This window comes from Pollicipes pollicipes, unplaced genomic scaffold, assembly GCF_011947565.3.
Source record: "Pollicipes pollicipes isolate AB1234 unplaced genomic scaffold, Ppol_2.1 Scaffold_4219;HRSCAF=4965_pilon_pilon_pilon, whole genome shotgun sequence".
Taxonomy (NCBI): domain Eukaryota; kingdom Metazoa; phylum Arthropoda; class Thecostraca; order Pollicipedomorpha; family Pollicipedidae; genus Pollicipes; species Pollicipes pollicipes.
The window spans coordinates 13358658-13375125 of record NW_023596448.1 but is presented as its reverse complement, the minus strand read 5'-3'; the positions used below and the strand labels follow the sequence as shown (position 1 = coordinate 13375125).

Here is a 16468-nt window from a genome sequence, read left to right as displayed (position 1 = left end):
GTCGGCGCGTGCAAGGTCAGATCGCGCCATGCCAAGTTGAGCCTGGTTGCAGCAGCCCTGACACACTACTAGGTCATATAGGTCTTTCTCCATCAATCTGGTAAATTCCACACATTGTCGATGACAATGACCTGTGATTCTGTCCATGGCAGGGAGAATCGACGACATTGATCTGTGATACTGTCCATGAAAGATAGTGTCAGGCCATGCCAAGTAAGATCCTATCAAGTCGCTCCGCTCGCAATCCTGAGAGACTAAGTCAGGTCGCGAAAGGTCACGCTGGGCACGTGACGGACCAGGTCAGGCCAGGGACGTGACAGAGTTGGTAGGGCTGGGCACGTGACGGGCCAGGCTCTTATGTCAGGTAACGCCCAGCCTGTTAATTCATGACGCACGATCTCGTTAGGTCAGATTCAATTTACGATATAGAATGCGTGCCTATGACGATGTTTAGAGATATGCTTGGGTACATCTGATCAACTTTGTCTGGTCAGGCAGGGCAGAGGAATTGCTGATGATGTATACACATGTGTGATATGTGATATGTGATCTTTAGGTGTCCTGGGAGTTTGGGCCGTGTTTAATCAGATCTTGTTAGGCTACGTCTTTCATTTTGGAGGTCAAGTTGGAGGTCGGTTGAGACGGTCAGGCATTTTGGAGGTCGGTTGAGACGTTTGGTCAACTAAAGTTAAAAAACTTCGGAAATATAAAATTGCTGAAACCCCTGCCGTGTTCACAGAAAACCGTTCAGATTCGCTGTGCAGCAGCGGGCACAGATGAACAAGTACACAGGTAACTAGGTTTTGGTCTGACATGTTTGAGGGACATGACATCATTTATACATGCCAGCTGCTTGTCAGTCCGTGCCGTCAGCACTAGTCACCGACAGATGTTCAGTTTTTGGAGGCACTTATTCTCACCTGAGACGGCGACGTAAGCGTCGCCAATCGTCTCCACTTTGTAGACATCATAGTTCCCGATAATCGAGTCAAAGCAAGTGTATAGTTCGTTGAGCAAATCCACCACCTGCCGAGGAAGGCACATCATTACTTGACATTTTAGTGGTTCGTGACAAGTAATAAGCGAAAGGCATCCAGCAGATAACAATTTGTTTTGAAAGACACGGTCTGGATCGTCCGTCCGTAGCCCGAGAGTGAAAACATCATAATCTAAAGAGAAGCGGGGCAGGCAATTAGCTGATACCAGAATACCAACAACTGTGCGTTAAACATCTACGAATCAGTTCTAACATCAGCGAAAACCAACGCGGAAGGCCACTTCATGTTATGATGTCTCTGTGCCGCCCAGACACTGGTGACAGTATGTAACATGGGTCTGACGCCCAGGGACTAGACTTAAGCCAGCTGCCGCCTGCTGTAGCACCTGCAGCGGCGTGGAGGTGGCGCTGAGTGCGGTGAAGCCGACGATGTCGCTGAAGCACAGCGTAACACTGTCAAAGTGTTCGGGCAGCACCGGCTCTCCACGCTTGAGGGCCTCAGCCACTGTCCTGGTGAAGAGCATGTGGGTTAGACTGCAGCTACACTTACGGGATTCGATAATATTTTCCCCTGACGATAACCCACGCTAAGCTTGTTGTAATGGTGACGCAAACACATTTGGTATTTCACGGAATCAAATATCAACATTAAAGCGGCCCTCTCACACATTTATATATGCATTTCAAATTTACTTTGCTAATACTGCTAGCAGAAAACATCTACAAGATGAGTAAATTTCGTCAACGAATACTTTTGTCAGACTTCATCCCATCAAAAGAATGCTAGTAAATCTTAACGTAAAACAGAGTAACATGTAAGTCTCCATCTCCGTTTAAGCTGTAAAATGCAGAGATACATCTGACGGTAAACGGGCTTCACTGATTTGCCTCGTGCATTTATTAAACGTTTCTTCTGAACAACGTTTTTCCGCACGGCGGCGGTGAAAGGCACCCAGCTTAGGTATTGTAGGAACAATTCATGATTGCAGATTGCACAGTGCACCGTAAGTTCACAAGACGTCCGCCTGTAATCTTGTCGTGAGGATAGACCATCCACCCAGCGAAGCATCACCTTCACGCCGGCTGTGGGCTCACTAGCAAACTTGATGCGAACATGAACGCAAACACCATGCTTAGGCCATTGACATGGTCCTAGATGATACATAAAAACAACAACATTGACCAAACAAATCGATCACATTTTCTGTGCCAGAGAAAATTTCGGGAATGTATGGAGGCACACCAACTACTCAATAACATGTGTTTAATATGTTGGTAGCATCCGAAAACATGGTGTACACGCATCACATCCAAAGCGGCGGCAGCGTTAGGCCAGAAGTCCCACGGGGAGCATAAATAATCTGTCGGCTTCGGGCCGAGGAATCACGGGGCGGACCTGGGGAGCATGCGGTACAGCAGCTCCTCCGTCTTCTTCTTCTCCTCCATCAGCTGGTGGGTGCGCTCCTGCACCAGACCCTCCAGGTTGTACGAGTACTTCTCCATCAGTTCCAGCATGTTGTCAAAGATGTTGGGCCTCCTGCCGGCATCAGCATGGAGCCTCTGGCGAGAGAGCCTAGAGACTGGCAGCAGCTGGCCGGGTGATGATGACGCCCTGCTCTGTCACGTAGCGCCTATAGCTCAAATTTACAGCAGCTTCGTGCCTTACCACGCGGGCCTAAAACACATGATGTAAATGTTTGGCGCGAGAGCCATCCAAAACAAAGCAGGCAGGAGAGGCATCCGAAGCGACGTGTAGCAATCGTACAGCAGACTATGTGTTTCTATAGCTCTCTGGAGCGATGTCGCCGGCCCAGTTCCACGGACGCAGAATCTCGTTGACGAGTAAGGGGACTGTGAAGCAGGACTCGGGTCGTCCTATGGTCCCTACTTAAACAATCAGAACAGTTACAGAAGCTCCCCGGCCAAGATCGCCGTGTACACAGCAGACTGTGACTCCCTCCCATGAACTGTTCGTCAGTGCTTGTGAGGGATCGCCGTGTACACAGCAGGCTGTGACTCCCTCCCATGAACTGTTCGTCAGTGCTGGTGAGAGATCGCCGTGTACACAGCAGGCTGTGACTCCCTCCCATGAACTGTTCGTCAGTGCTTGTGAGGGATCGCCGTGTACACAGCAGACTGTGACTCCCTCCCATGAATTGTTCGTCAGTGCTGGTGAGGGATCGCCGTGTACACAGCAGACTGTGACTCCCTCCCATGAACTGTTCGTCAGTGCTGGTGAGGGATCGCCGTGTACACAGCAGGCTGTAACTCCCTCCCATGAACTGTTCGTCAGTGCTGGTGAGGGATCGCCGTGTACACAGCAGGCTGTGACTCCCTCCCATGAACTGTTCGTCAGTGCTGGTGAGGGATCGCCGTGTACACAGCAGGCTGTGACTCCCTCCCATGAACTGTTCGTCAATGCTTGTGAGGGATCGCCGTGTACACAGCAGACTGTGACTCCCTCCCATGAACTGTTCGTCAGTGCTGGTGAGGGATCGCCGTGTACACAGCAGACTGTGACTCCCTCCCATGAACTGTTCGTCAGTGCTGGTGAGGGATCGCCGTGTACACAGCAGACTGTGACTCCCTCCCATGAACTGTTCGTCAGTGCTGGTGAGGCATTGCATCACATGCTGCTCGACCCGCGACGTTTTCCAAGTCCGCGTCATAACGTCTGCCGAGATCAGGTCAAGCACCAATCGTATCCCAGGGAAGACTAAGGTCACACAAGACGCAGTACTTTCCACTCTGTCACTGTGGCCAATGACTGAGAACTCGGCACAAACTATTCCGCAGCCAAACTAGGTCGCACGTGGCCCGCTGCCACTTGCTGCCTCAGCTGTCGGCAGGGGTGCCAGCTGGGAATGACATCATTTACCATGTACACGCGCAGGGCTGTCTACCTGAATGACATAACAACGGATATATAGCTTTTCTTTTCATGTGGTGTCAACATTGCGCGCCAATTGAGCCGAGCAATTTTGTTAATTATTTCACTTCAGGCATGGTGCGGGCTAAAAATTATGGAACAGCAGTCTAGGGTTGCAGGATTCCCAGCCGGCAACTAGAAATAATATATTGCAATAAAACAAGTAATGAGCATACGCTTGACACAAGCGACAGCCCAGGTCGAGCTTGAAATCTGTATGCTGTGAGTTCTGTGAGCGTTGCTTGTAAAAACATAAAACAACGGCCAGGCAACTAATGTAAGTTATCAGCAAGAACTGGCCTCTCCTTAAAATGTACCACAACATAACTTCTGCTTCTAAAGAGAGAGAGAGAGAGAGAGAGAGAGAGAGAGAGAGAGAGAGAGAGAGAGAGAGAGAGAGAGAGAGAGAGAGAGAGAGAGAGAGAGAGAGAGAGAGGAGAGAGAGAGAGAGAGAGAGAGAGAGAGAGAGAGAGAGAGAGAGAGAGAGAGAGAGAGAGAGAGAGAGAGAGAGAGAGAGAGAGAGAGAGAGAGAGAGAGAGAGAGAGAGAGAGAGAGAGAGAGAGAGAGAGAGAGAGAGAGAGAGAGAGAGAGAGAGAGAGAGAGAGAGAGAGAGAGAGAGAGAGCCTCCTCACAGTCCAGCCTGCATCTCCTTCAAGCTGAGCCGGATCAAGCGGAAGTCTGGCCGCTCGTCGGCTGCCTCCCGCCAACACTCGTGCATGCAGCGCTGCACGTGGTCGGCACACTTGAGCCACTCTGTGTCGGGCCGGAGCACGCGGCCGCCGTACAGCTCCGGGTGCACCAGCCGTTCCTGGATCTCTGGAACGGACCGGGCATGGACAATGACGGCGAGCACGACGAGCTTACCGGCGTTAATTCGCGCTTCATCTGCGGCTGGGAGATAGCTTTGTTTGTTTCTGGAATGTCACAACCGCGCCTGGCTCGACACTCACTTGAGGCAAACGCCAGGCCCCCGGCGTGGCGACCATGTCGTTCGCCGTGTTTTGAGAGTCTGCTTGCCGAGAGAAACAGTGCTATCGTGGCGAGTCAAGCTGGTGAACATTACGGCGGTATAAGTTTCGGCCGGCGGCGCTCAGGTACCCGGGCCACGTCGGCTGGCTCTGCACAGCACCGATGGACTTCAAGGGGAGGGGCTGCCGCGTCGTAATGCGCGGACCCTGACATTCACGTGGGCGTCGTGTGACACATAATGTTCATTGCATGCGGCTGAAGGATGGCTCGGTGCTGTCATAGTCTAGTCGCAACTCGCGACGTTCGACGCACCGCGATGTGGTATCTGCGGGCGCACACGTCTTTAAATTATAAGCTGCCAGACTTAATGCACGACTGACATTAAGCATGCGTGGCAACTTCTCAGACAATGACTTCTAATCGATATTGGACCGCGCAAAAATGGAGCTTCGATGCGTCTTGTTCCATAGTTTCGGAAGCTCAAACGTTCGGCTGAAGCGTTCACGACCTGGTGATGGCGCAACTTTGCATCAAATTAAACACCTGAACTGCTTAAACGGATGGAATAAAACATTGATGTGAACGGGAGGGTCTGTTCCGGGAGCACCCTGAAAATCTGAAGCAAAAAAAAAGAAAAGGAAAGAAAACGCCGAGGACCTGTCCCGTTCCAACGATCCCGTTGCCTAACCTTCCAGTAACCTTCTAGCCACCCCCTTCCCTCCCCATTCCTAAGCACCATCTCCTGCTCCGCTTCACAGCACCCTGTCTGACCGCAAAATGTCCGAGTAAGCCAGTGCCAATCTTTTCCACTGCCTATTCCGGGCTGATTCAATGACTGTGTTGTGCTTCATCGGCCCGTCACCTCGCTTTCCTCCAGCAACGGCGCACCCTGCACCGGCCAAGTTACCTTTGAGTGACAGCGTGGTGTCGCCCCAGGGTCCCTTGCGACCAATGATCTCGTACAAGATGATGCCGAAGCTGTAGACGTCGCCCTTCTGCGTGCCCCGTGGCGGGTGAGCAGGATTCCTTAGTAGCTCCGGCGCCTTCCACAGCAGCGCGCGCTGATTGGTGGTTTTGTTGTCATCAGAGCTGGCTGGGGACGATCCAAGACAGCTGGTAAACATGCCGGGGAGTGATGTAAGCTTTGGAGCGGGCTGGGGACGACACAGAGCACTGGTCCACAGGCTGGAAAGAGATGCATGATTCAGAGCTGGCTGGGGACGCCCACAGGTTGCTGAGGGCGGTCAGCTTCCGAGTTTGCTACGAATTCCAAACCAGTGGGGTAAAATGTGGTTAGAAAGGCGCTAGGGAGCACATGTTGCAAGGGCGTGGGTTCCGGGCGCCATGGGTGGCGGCCCTGCCTTGTTCCCGACAAAACATGCCCTTCGCCACTCTGAAAACGATTAATCATCATTTATCATTAAATATATGTTTATGAAAACTCGGGGTATTCCCAAATATTCAGGGTTTTTCAGTTATCAATACCCATGCATCCAGACAGGGTATGCATTGTGATAATGTGCCAAAATCGGGACTTGGCGAGATATTTTGGCGGTGCGCAGCAGGGTTTTTCAGGAATTTTGTACATTTCAAATGGTTTTATGGTAAGACGCATCACTTATGCTTAGATTTACATCACGTCATTCAGGCTGAAAACCACATCGAGTCTTACCATAAGGTTGACGTTAACGCAAACCATAATAATATCGAAGCGGCTCACTTCAGTCAGCATCGTCACTCAAATGAATGTAATCAGGTTTTACAGTGCACCCATTTTGTGACATACACACATACAGACCAAAAATAAGAAGTTATGAAGTATCATGGTCATGATGAGATCGTTTTTAAGGGAGCTCGATGCTGTTTGCCGCACACCAAGCACTCTTTCGGGCGTCGAAAATGCGATAGTTGGCTTCGATGCTACCTACCCGGTTACACCGCACCTCCACTATCCCCCGCCCCCTTTCCTACACACGAGGAGCCAGGGATCTTACTTTCCTGAGCAGGAGAATGTAGCGAGATGTCAACAAGGGACCTTAGCTTCCTACGCTATGAAAACGAAAATTAAATATCGCTAACCTTGGGCGAGATCGTAGGTTGGCGAAAGTTCAGAACATACCCGGGCACACCCACTTCAAGATCAGATGTCAAGGTCATATTCCAAAAAGCAATGAGGGACAGCGCATACGGCACTGTCCTGAATTAAAACACTCAGGAACATGGCAACACACGCTACGGGTAGTCGAATAAGCATAACGTTGCTGGATGATCATGTAATATTTCGCCCAGGGGACCATGGACACCCCTTTAAGCATCCTATGCCATAGCCATACCCATGGTATACCGTGGGCATGGGAATCGATTGCCTCCAGAGGCTTGAAAGGGCCTCTGTGTTTCCAGCACCCAACAAGCATATTGAGCAAAAGACTTCTCCTAGCCGGAGAATAAAGACTAAGGAGCCAACCCGCCTTTTCCACAAAAGCATCAGGTGACCCAATCTTTCCATCAGCGCATCGGACCATTCCTCTTTGTGCATCACTAAGCCCGTTTTAACCTTCTATGTGGCGTGTACCACGACCCGACCTTGGCTTTCAGCCTCCTCATGACATGACTGGACCTGGCCGTGTGCGTGTGTGCACGCGGGGTCACAGGCTGACCTTTGAGCTCGTGCAGGCCGTGGCCGGTGATCTGCAGCACCCAGCGAGAGTCGACCAGGCATTTGGAGGAGCGCAGACTGCCGTGCGACACCACCTCACTGTCATGCAGGTAAATCATGCCCTGTGACAAGAGCAGCAGATCACCGCCGTCAGTAAATGAACGGCACATGGCTTCATTGCTCACTATCATCATCAAGCTAATTGTCCGAGAACGCTTCGGCCATAAGCGCTCGCGGGTCGAGGACAGTGGACGAGGGAATTGATCCGATGTCGGAAGTAGGGGAAGGACGGGGGGGGGGGGGGGCTCAAGGGTTGTCGCAATTCCATTGTTAATGCTGTCAAAGGTCGCCGTGTCACATTAGGGAATTGGGGCTCAAAGCTTAAACAAGTCCGGTTCCGTGCCCGTGGTAAGCCGTCGCGACGGTTTTTTTGCTAGGGGTGGGAGAGCCACACTGGTAGCAGTAAGCAGGGAAAAGTCTTCTCCCCGTCGTCACAGATTCTGTTGCCTCCGCCCCGCCACAAAACCTGCCTGCACCCCTGGCAGTAGGGTGGACTAGAGCTTTCGGACATGAAGTAAGCACCCCAGCAATTAAGCAAACACATAACGCAGATATCAGTCCAAAACATGGGTGTTCAAATGCATCTCGAAGTTGTGCACAACATCAATTGCTGTCCATGACACCCCAGCAAGTAGAGCAGTATGCCTTTATGTGAATGCAGTGATGGAGACGTAAATGTAAGCTAAAAGAACGTTGTGTTTTTACCGGCTTGCAAAGCTTAAAACAGAACAAAAGAGGCGAAATATGTCAAGCCCGTAACAGGTTCACAAACATATACTAAACTTCCACAGAAAATCGATCGTTGAATTCCACTCATACTCAGCTGTTACTATTGAACTTCCGTTTCATGACAATCAAGGATTCCAACTGTCAAAAATATTATGTCTGTCCCCGTTTACAACCCAGGTCTTGCGAGTAAGTTTGCACCGAAGCACTTTCACAAAAATCCAGCTCAAAAACGTTGCGAAGCGACTCCCGGAAAAGTGATCGATGGAAAACTGAAATAATGTCTCAAAAGCGTATCCACCAGAGCGTAATATTATCACACAGAAGTAGAAAGAGGTTTCCTCAACCAATGACATATGAGGCTAAAGCCAGATACCGCCACTTAGTGCGCGACCGCAGCGCTTTGGACTGCGTGGAATGACGTCACATTAAAGGGAATGTTCCACATTTGTATGTTGTTTTGAACTGAAATAGCCTTTTGGAAGATCGTTGGGTGCAGTCCACAGCCCTGTCTTTCCCAAACCCAAAAGACCCAGACCCAAAACCTTCAAAGGCCCAAACCCTTCTGGCTTCTGAGCTATACGCTCGCGGAGATGTGCAAAATATTTCGTGGAAACCCCAACCATTCACACCTTTACATATGGAACCATCATTTTAAGTCATGCATGCCCAGGGTAAGGCCCGCCAACTGCTCACCTTGAGCAGGTCGAAGATGAGCGAGGCCACGAACATGTTGTCGAGCACCACGTCGTGGTTGCTGAGAATGTCCTGCAGGCTGCCGCGCGCGCAATACGGCTCCAGCACACATACCTGGCCCGGGTCCACCGAGGCGCCCAGAAACGGCAGCAGGTTGTCGTGCCGCAGCTCTCGGATCTGCCAATACAGGGATGTGACCAGTTGGGTAGATCAGACAGCACATAAACGGCAGTAGGTTGTCGTGCCGTAGCTCTCGGATCTGGCAATACAGGTGTGGCCAGTTGGGTAGATCAGACAGCACAGAAACGGCAGTGGGTGGTCGTGCCGTAACTCCCGGATGTGGCGGCATGAAAGGAGGCCTGTAAGGTCGATATGGAAGCTTGGGGAATAAAAAATGCTATGATGTAGTGCCCAGATGTGGCTGCACTGTCAGATTGCTTGAATCGATCTGATAACCTCTGAACGGCAGCAGGACTTTATCTCGGGTCTGGCAGCACGACGGCAGTTGATTAGGTGGATTAGGCTCTCCAGAAACGGCAGCAGGTGGTCTTGAAGTCAAGTCTGGACCCGCCCGGTCCCACTGCGGACCTACAGGTAATACGCGACACATAACTTAAATTCACTCAGCCGGGGGTCTGGGACAACCGCGCACGGCCGTCATGCGACTGTCATTTACTGAGCTCGAGTCGTCTCCAAGGCACACCATAGAGCGTTTGACGCACGGACCCTGATCCAAAATGGCGCATGCGTTCCGGGGCGAAGTGGGCACAATCTATTAAGACATGTCGGACGGTGCAACGATCCCCGCAGCGAGGACACCGCGGTTGATCTTCCCCGCATAACAGGTATCGGTGAGTTGCGTATGTGTGTTCTATTCCCAGGCGGCATGGCGTCACTTCCTCCCACCTCACCTTACGACAGCTGGACGCCTATGGTCCCAACGGGGGATTTATCTCTCTCAGTTTATTGGCGGTATGCACACCCCAACCCGCTTGTCACTGCTTCAACATGAATGCAGATAACACTGCATATAGTTCGTTAGCAGGGACTGTCATAGTAGGGATGCCAGATGCGTGTATGACACGCCGCGCTGCGGCATCAGCTACTTCATTACCTGATATGCCAACGTGGCTTGGTATCCAGAAGAATACCACGTGCTTCCCGAATCGGGACAGAGTAGTAAGAAGAATTGAAATGTTCGGAACGATGGGATGTGATGAATCCAAAACCTGCAGTGCCATAAGGCTACTAAGAGAGCCCGATAAAACTAAGTGTTGGTCCTCACTGTCAACTTCTATAAAATAAAGTGCTTTAAGAATGGCTATTAGCTCGGATGTGAAGACCGATGCGTGACCAGGCCAAGCAAAAGACCGTGTGACAGGACCCTGCACAAAAGCCCATCCAACACCGGCATCCGCTTTCGAACCGTCCGTGTGGGTCTTCTTTATGATCCGGGAACGACGCGATCAGCTCCAAAGACCTCAGCCGAAACTCATCCGGGGATACCTGCCTCTTCTCGAAATGCAAAAGTGAGGCATCTACCGCTGGTGGGTAGAGCCTCCGTGGAAGGGTCTCGGGAATTTCCCAACGAATCACATGCCGTGTGCCAATGCCACACTCCTGCAAAAGTATGAACATCCTCACGCAGGAAGGTGCGATCTGATGTACTCTCCCAGCCAGACACATACGTATTATTCGGCGAGAAAAGACCCACTTGTATGTTGGGTGATCGGGGAACTGTGCCAATGTACAGGCGTATCTCATGCCCAGTATCTTTCTCCTAGTGGACAAAAGGGGCTTGTGGGCCTCAACAAGGAGGCTCGCTGTTGGAGAGGTCCTGAATCCGCCTGTCGTGATGCGGAAGGCAGTGTGATGCATCGTGTTCAAGGAGCGGGTGTGGTGTGTGGTTGCGTTGCCCAGCAAATCAATAGCATCATAAGTAAACGCTCAAATTAGAGGAAAGAAATTGCAATGATAAGACAGTAGTATTAGCCTTGTTCCTCGGAGCAAAACCATGACAATGGAAATATAGCTGGGTTGATATTTCGGCAACATGCCTTTATCGGAACAATAGCAGAAGTGGATTCAAACTTGCCTGCGATGAGCACGAACACCCAGGGGATTAAACAAAGAGCGATTACCAGCCATTACTACGATGCAGTGCCTACCTAAGAATTACAACGTAATTGTACATTGTAATTACGTTGTAATTCTTAGGTAGGCAACGTACACGATTATGCACATGTGTTACGATGTACAATGTAATTACAATGTAGAATTACATCGTAATTCTTAAGTGGGCACTCTATCGTGGTAATGGTTAGCAATCGCTCTTTGTTTACTCCCCTGAGTGTTCGTGTCCTGTAAAAACTGTGGCTTGCTTTATAAAAAACCTGAAAAATGGAGCAGGATCATCGGTAAGCAATTCTGAATTCGCTTTTGCTATTGTTTCAATAAAGGCATGTTGCCGAAATATCAGCCCAACTATATCTCCATTCTCCTGTTTCTTTTTTCTCTCCGAAGAATAATGCTAATACTACTGTCGTATCTATGTGTAATAAGGTTCCTCCCTAATGCTCCGAACAACTTACGTAATTGAAATGAATTTGGAATGGGAAGAAGCACTCAACATGCGGACGCGATGGATGATAGTAATGCTGGAACAGAAGCCACACTTCCAGGCACCACTTTGCACGTAGTGTGTCGGCGGTAAGCCAGAGCTAGTGTGTGGTTTAAAGAAAAAGGTTATGGAAGAAGGGAAAGTAAAGTTTAAAAACCTTCTTCTCAGCCCACACATCAGACGCACCGCCAGCACGCATGACGTCACGCATTCCAGCTGACGTACGTGCTGACGACAGATCGAACGCGGTCTTAATCTGGGAGATAAAAATTGCCGCTGGTGGGGAAAATCCTTTGAAAAAGCTATCAAATGGGAGATTTTCGCTGGGCTGACGTCCGCGAAATACTAAACATGAACATCGTACGCAGCTACCGGTGCGCAATGGGGTGGCAACCAATGCATTATAATAACAGTGCGACTGCGCAGTAGCAGCGAAGTCGTAAGAGTTCTTGAAGTCAACTTGAAGATCAGAAGCACCGATGCTGAGCGAAATGAGCAAATTGTACATAGATAAACTTACAGTACTTTCAAGTGTACGGATCTAGTCAGATTACCATCACCGCATCTCTAAAACTAAGTGATGTGAATTTGACAAAAAAGACGTTCTTGCCGTCATGGTCACGAAGAGAGAAAATACAAAATGGCGTGTGGCAACTCCTAAATAACTCATGAAAACAAATCTGCGCAGACTAAATGGGTGTATTTTTACAAACTTTATTGGTAGAGAGAAGTTGAAATATGTCGCATACGTGCCAAAAGACATCACAACATGCGCATTGTCACTCGGTGCAGATAATATGACAAGGACGTGTTTCGCAAAATGGGATGGCGGGGGGACTGAGCAATTAATATTTTCATGATCGACCCCTAAACTACGCCACCAGACGCCTTGTTCCGCGGATTTTCCCACTTTCTTCACAAATTTGGGGCAGGCAGGAATCTAGGTGTGTGAGGTGGGGACTGCTACTGAATAGGAAACTGCACCCATGTAACCTGAGGTCACTAGTTCGATGCTTGCGTACTCAGTCCACATGAACATGACCGGTGGCTTGAAAGAGAGAACGCAAGTGATAAACAACGCTCGCCCTGATTCGCCGTTTTTCAAACAGCGGACTGAAAGCGGGGGTCGATGCGCTAATCTCCATGCTTCTGCCGTTTCCAAACCAAAAACGATTAAGTCTGGTAAAAAAACACCAGTGGCTAGGTCTCAAAGACCTCTCGAGATTGCTGCTAACTTTGCTCCTGCTAGGTCGATACTTGAAAGGTCAAATTTTGCCCAGCACCGAATTTGTTCAGCCTTACATGTTCATATGGGCTATATCATGCCCTATGACCACATGACACCTTCAACAGGTGTGTTTATTGTGCAGTTTGGAATATAATAGTGAGCAGTACCATGCGTTTTGATATATACTTATGACGTGTGGCTCCGTTAATGTAACAAGTGCAGGCCCGCCGTGAGCGAACCGCGGCGCTGTCGACTGCCAACCACCGCCTGCGCCGGCCATAGATAGCCGTTGAGTGTTCCCCATTCAGAGGAACACAGGGGCGTTTTGTGTGGAGCGATGTCGACATTGGCCAGTGCTAGGTGGAAAGAGAAGGAGGGAGGGGGGAGAACAACAGCCAAGATTCGTAATGTAATTGGGTAAAGATGAAGTAGACATATCTTCTCGACTTATTTTGATGAATTTCCTTCTGCCCATCCCGATTGTGCGCCATGTACCGCACTACTCTTTCCTTTTCTGTCCTGTCCTGTCATGTAATCTCTTCTCCTGTCCAGACTTATCTTGTCTGCTGTTACACACCCAGAGTGCCGAGACAGTATAGAAGTCAACGCATCTGCGTTAACCACTACAAGTTTGGGAGACCAGAGGCACGGGGTTCGATCCCCCGCGGGGCCGGCTTTCCAGCCAGGATGAGAGACAGGCAACGGCATATAGCCTCGGCAGCGGAGTGCGTCGTAACGTTCTAACGATGACTGCTTTTTAATCCTGTTATCTCCTGCCCTGCGCCGCTATCGCCCACTCATCCTGTTCTATCTTGTCCTCTCTCATCCTGCCCCAGACGATAAGCTGTCTTGTCCTGTCCTGTTGTCACCTATTCCGCATCTCCTGCTTTCTGTTTGACATGTTATGTCGAGTGATGGCGGTACCTCTATGGGGATTGGGGGACGGAAATTAGTTCTTTTAAACAAGATGTTGCTCCAGCGATCTCAGAGTCGTCATTACGCCTACGCCAAAGAAAGCCGAAAATTGTTCCACACAACGTTCTCTTAAATATGATGCTCTACGCCTTTTAACTTTGTTATCTTTGTTGTTGTTTTTATCTCCCTGATTCGTTCTCATCACGTTCCGTTTTGGTTATATGTGGACAGCACCTACTTCTTCACGCATGCCACGTTTGTGTTCAATAATGCTTACTATGCCTGCCAATTTTGTCTTTACAGCAACAGTTGTTTGGGAGCACAGTAAAAAGCTTTTCAAATGTAGTGATTTGGAACACAATTTTGCCAGACGTGGCGTGTTATATCTACCGGAATATATATGCCTCCGCGCCTCCGTAACAGTGCGGACGCAGTGGGAACTGGAAAGCTCATGTCGGTCTGCGTATCGTGGCCGCAAATGCGCCATGCATTTACTTCAAAATGCAACGCACTCGGGTGAATGAACTGGAGTATTACCATTTCTTCCAACATTTATAGGCTCGTTCTATGGTTTTGAGCAAGTAGCAAAAGCGCGAGAACATCGTTCAGGGCAGTTTTCTGTAAAGCTAGAACACTGCATATACCCTAAGACTGTGATATTCAGTGGGCCCTTGGCCTTCACATTGCCTCTGTCAACTTCGGTGGCCATTTTAGTGCATTGCTATCTCTTCTAAAACAAGGTTATACCCGAAGTATGTTTATCCAAGTGCCCTGTATTAATAAGGAAATTGTATTGACTTGCTATGTTACCACGCGGCTCATGCTTACACTTCGCATAAAAAGTCCAATCTATGTGGTGATGATTTGGGTTTCAGGGTGCGCAGGCGATGTTGGTCATATGACACCCATCCGTGTAATCTTGGTTAAGATAATGATGTATGTGATGTGGCTTCAAATGTTGTATCTTATGACCTAGTTTTGTATCATCTGTAGAAAAGAGTAATTTATTTGTAGCATGACAACTTGTTTTAATTATGCAAGGCAGTTATATTTGTATATGCATTGGCAATGCAAGAAGCTAAATAAATTGCATCACGCTGTCATACACAAATCATCCTCAGCCGCAGCTTCACAACAACCCACACATATACTGAGTTCCCTCTCACGTCCAAAGCGATGACCATCCCATCCGTGCTCCGTTAATAGGTGGAAATTTTCAACCCGCTCCATAACCTCGCGGAGTCGTTACGGGGAAGGCCAGATCTGTCGGGGGTTTCCAGATTTTAACTTCGTTCGGGATTTTTGGGCCGAGACATTTGTCTGGACATTTTTGCGTTGTGGCGGTCCGTGACCATGACGCTGCCGACGTGAAGCAGGCTTAAGTGGCGTGGTGATTGGGAGCGAAATATCAGAAGCCGGAAAAGGCCGGCACTCGGCGCAAGGTATTAATCCCAGGAGTGCGAGCAGTCTACTTCCCTGCGCTGGAGTAAGCTCAGACCGCTGATCATAACTGGTAGCGGATGAGAGTCACCCAGGGACATTGATTCCGCAATTCTCGTGCGTTTTGTGGTAGTGTCACTGCATAATACAAAGCGAATTGAACAACTAAGCACAACTGGTGACATTGCTCACCACCGAAAAGCTTTAACGGCTAAACCAATCCGTGCACAAAATTGCGAAGAAGCAAAGCCGATTTTGGACCAATGCCTCTGTAGGGCACATAAATGAGGTGGGCAGAAGAGGTTCATGTTCTTAAAGACTTTGAGGGCCGACATTCATTGTGCCAGCAATCGATAGGATTCGAACGTAGACCATGGTGAAGATTCATCAGTTAAAACACTGCTATTCACGGAGCTTTGTGGGACAATATGAATGAGGGGGAATTTTGGGGCTACAAGATACTGCAAAAACATATGAAAATCTTTTGACACGAAGCATGTTCCAAGCATCAACAACCTGCGAGTGGTCAAACATGATGGAGCTCTTTCTTATCGCTTCTAAAGGCAAAATGCTACCCTTTTTTGTCTCACGAATCCGACCGAAATGCTTTAGCGAGGTTCGTAAATGCTTGAAACGTCACAGAACATACCTAAATATCATAAATTGACCCAACCACACCTTATTTGACCTGAGATGATCTGATAACGACTGAGTCATAATTCTGAGCCAGGATCCAATGTTTGCTGCTGCTTTACATTGATGAAACACGTACAGTCAAGATGATATATCAGACGGTAATTAAATGTGACCTACTTCGAGATCTGCAAAAGATAACAGTGCTTATTTTTATGCCAATTATTCTCAAGTTCCATTTTTGTGCAGGTTGCACATGTTGGCATGCATGTGTAATGTCTAAACCTTAGCAAAGACAATTTTTGTGCTCGACTTCACTATTTACCTTAGTTGTAGTATAAGCAGTTTGTCGCATCGAAAAAATTTATTTGCGTGAGCAAGAATGTGAAAAGATCAACGAGGCCGCTTCCCTTGTCAAACACAACTCAGCTGGCTCAGTCCGACACTGCCAGTTTTGTCCACGCTACAGGCAGTCAAACAACATCACATAACCTCATGACGGTGCAGTCCTTTACCCCTAGTGTCTTACCGTAGCTGAAATCTTCCTACTGGCCACACATTTTACCTTAAATGGCATTCCGTTTGTCTGTGTGAATCAA

General features: G+C 49.1%; 1 protein-coding gene across 1 annotated transcript in view; it reads right to left on the bottom strand.

Moving 5' to 3' along the window:
• LOC119095840 (guanylate cyclase 32E) overlaps positions 1-16468 on the bottom strand; it is a 165072-nt gene that overhangs the window by 17450 nt on the left and 131154 nt on the right. Inside the window, exons 20-26 of the mRNA XM_037218692.1 lie at positions 9034-9210; positions 7553-7673; positions 5803-5988; positions 4559-4742; positions 2394-2534; positions 1384-1507; positions 921-1026 (exon numbers count right to left, since the gene is read on the bottom strand). Of these exons, the coding sequence (XP_037074587.1) occupies positions 921-1026; positions 1384-1507; positions 2394-2534; positions 4559-4742; positions 5803-5988; positions 7553-7673; positions 9034-9210 (1039 nt within the window). The remainder of the gene's footprint in view (positions 1-920; positions 1027-1383; positions 1508-2393; positions 2535-4558; positions 4743-5802; positions 5989-7552; positions 7674-9033; positions 9211-16468) is intronic.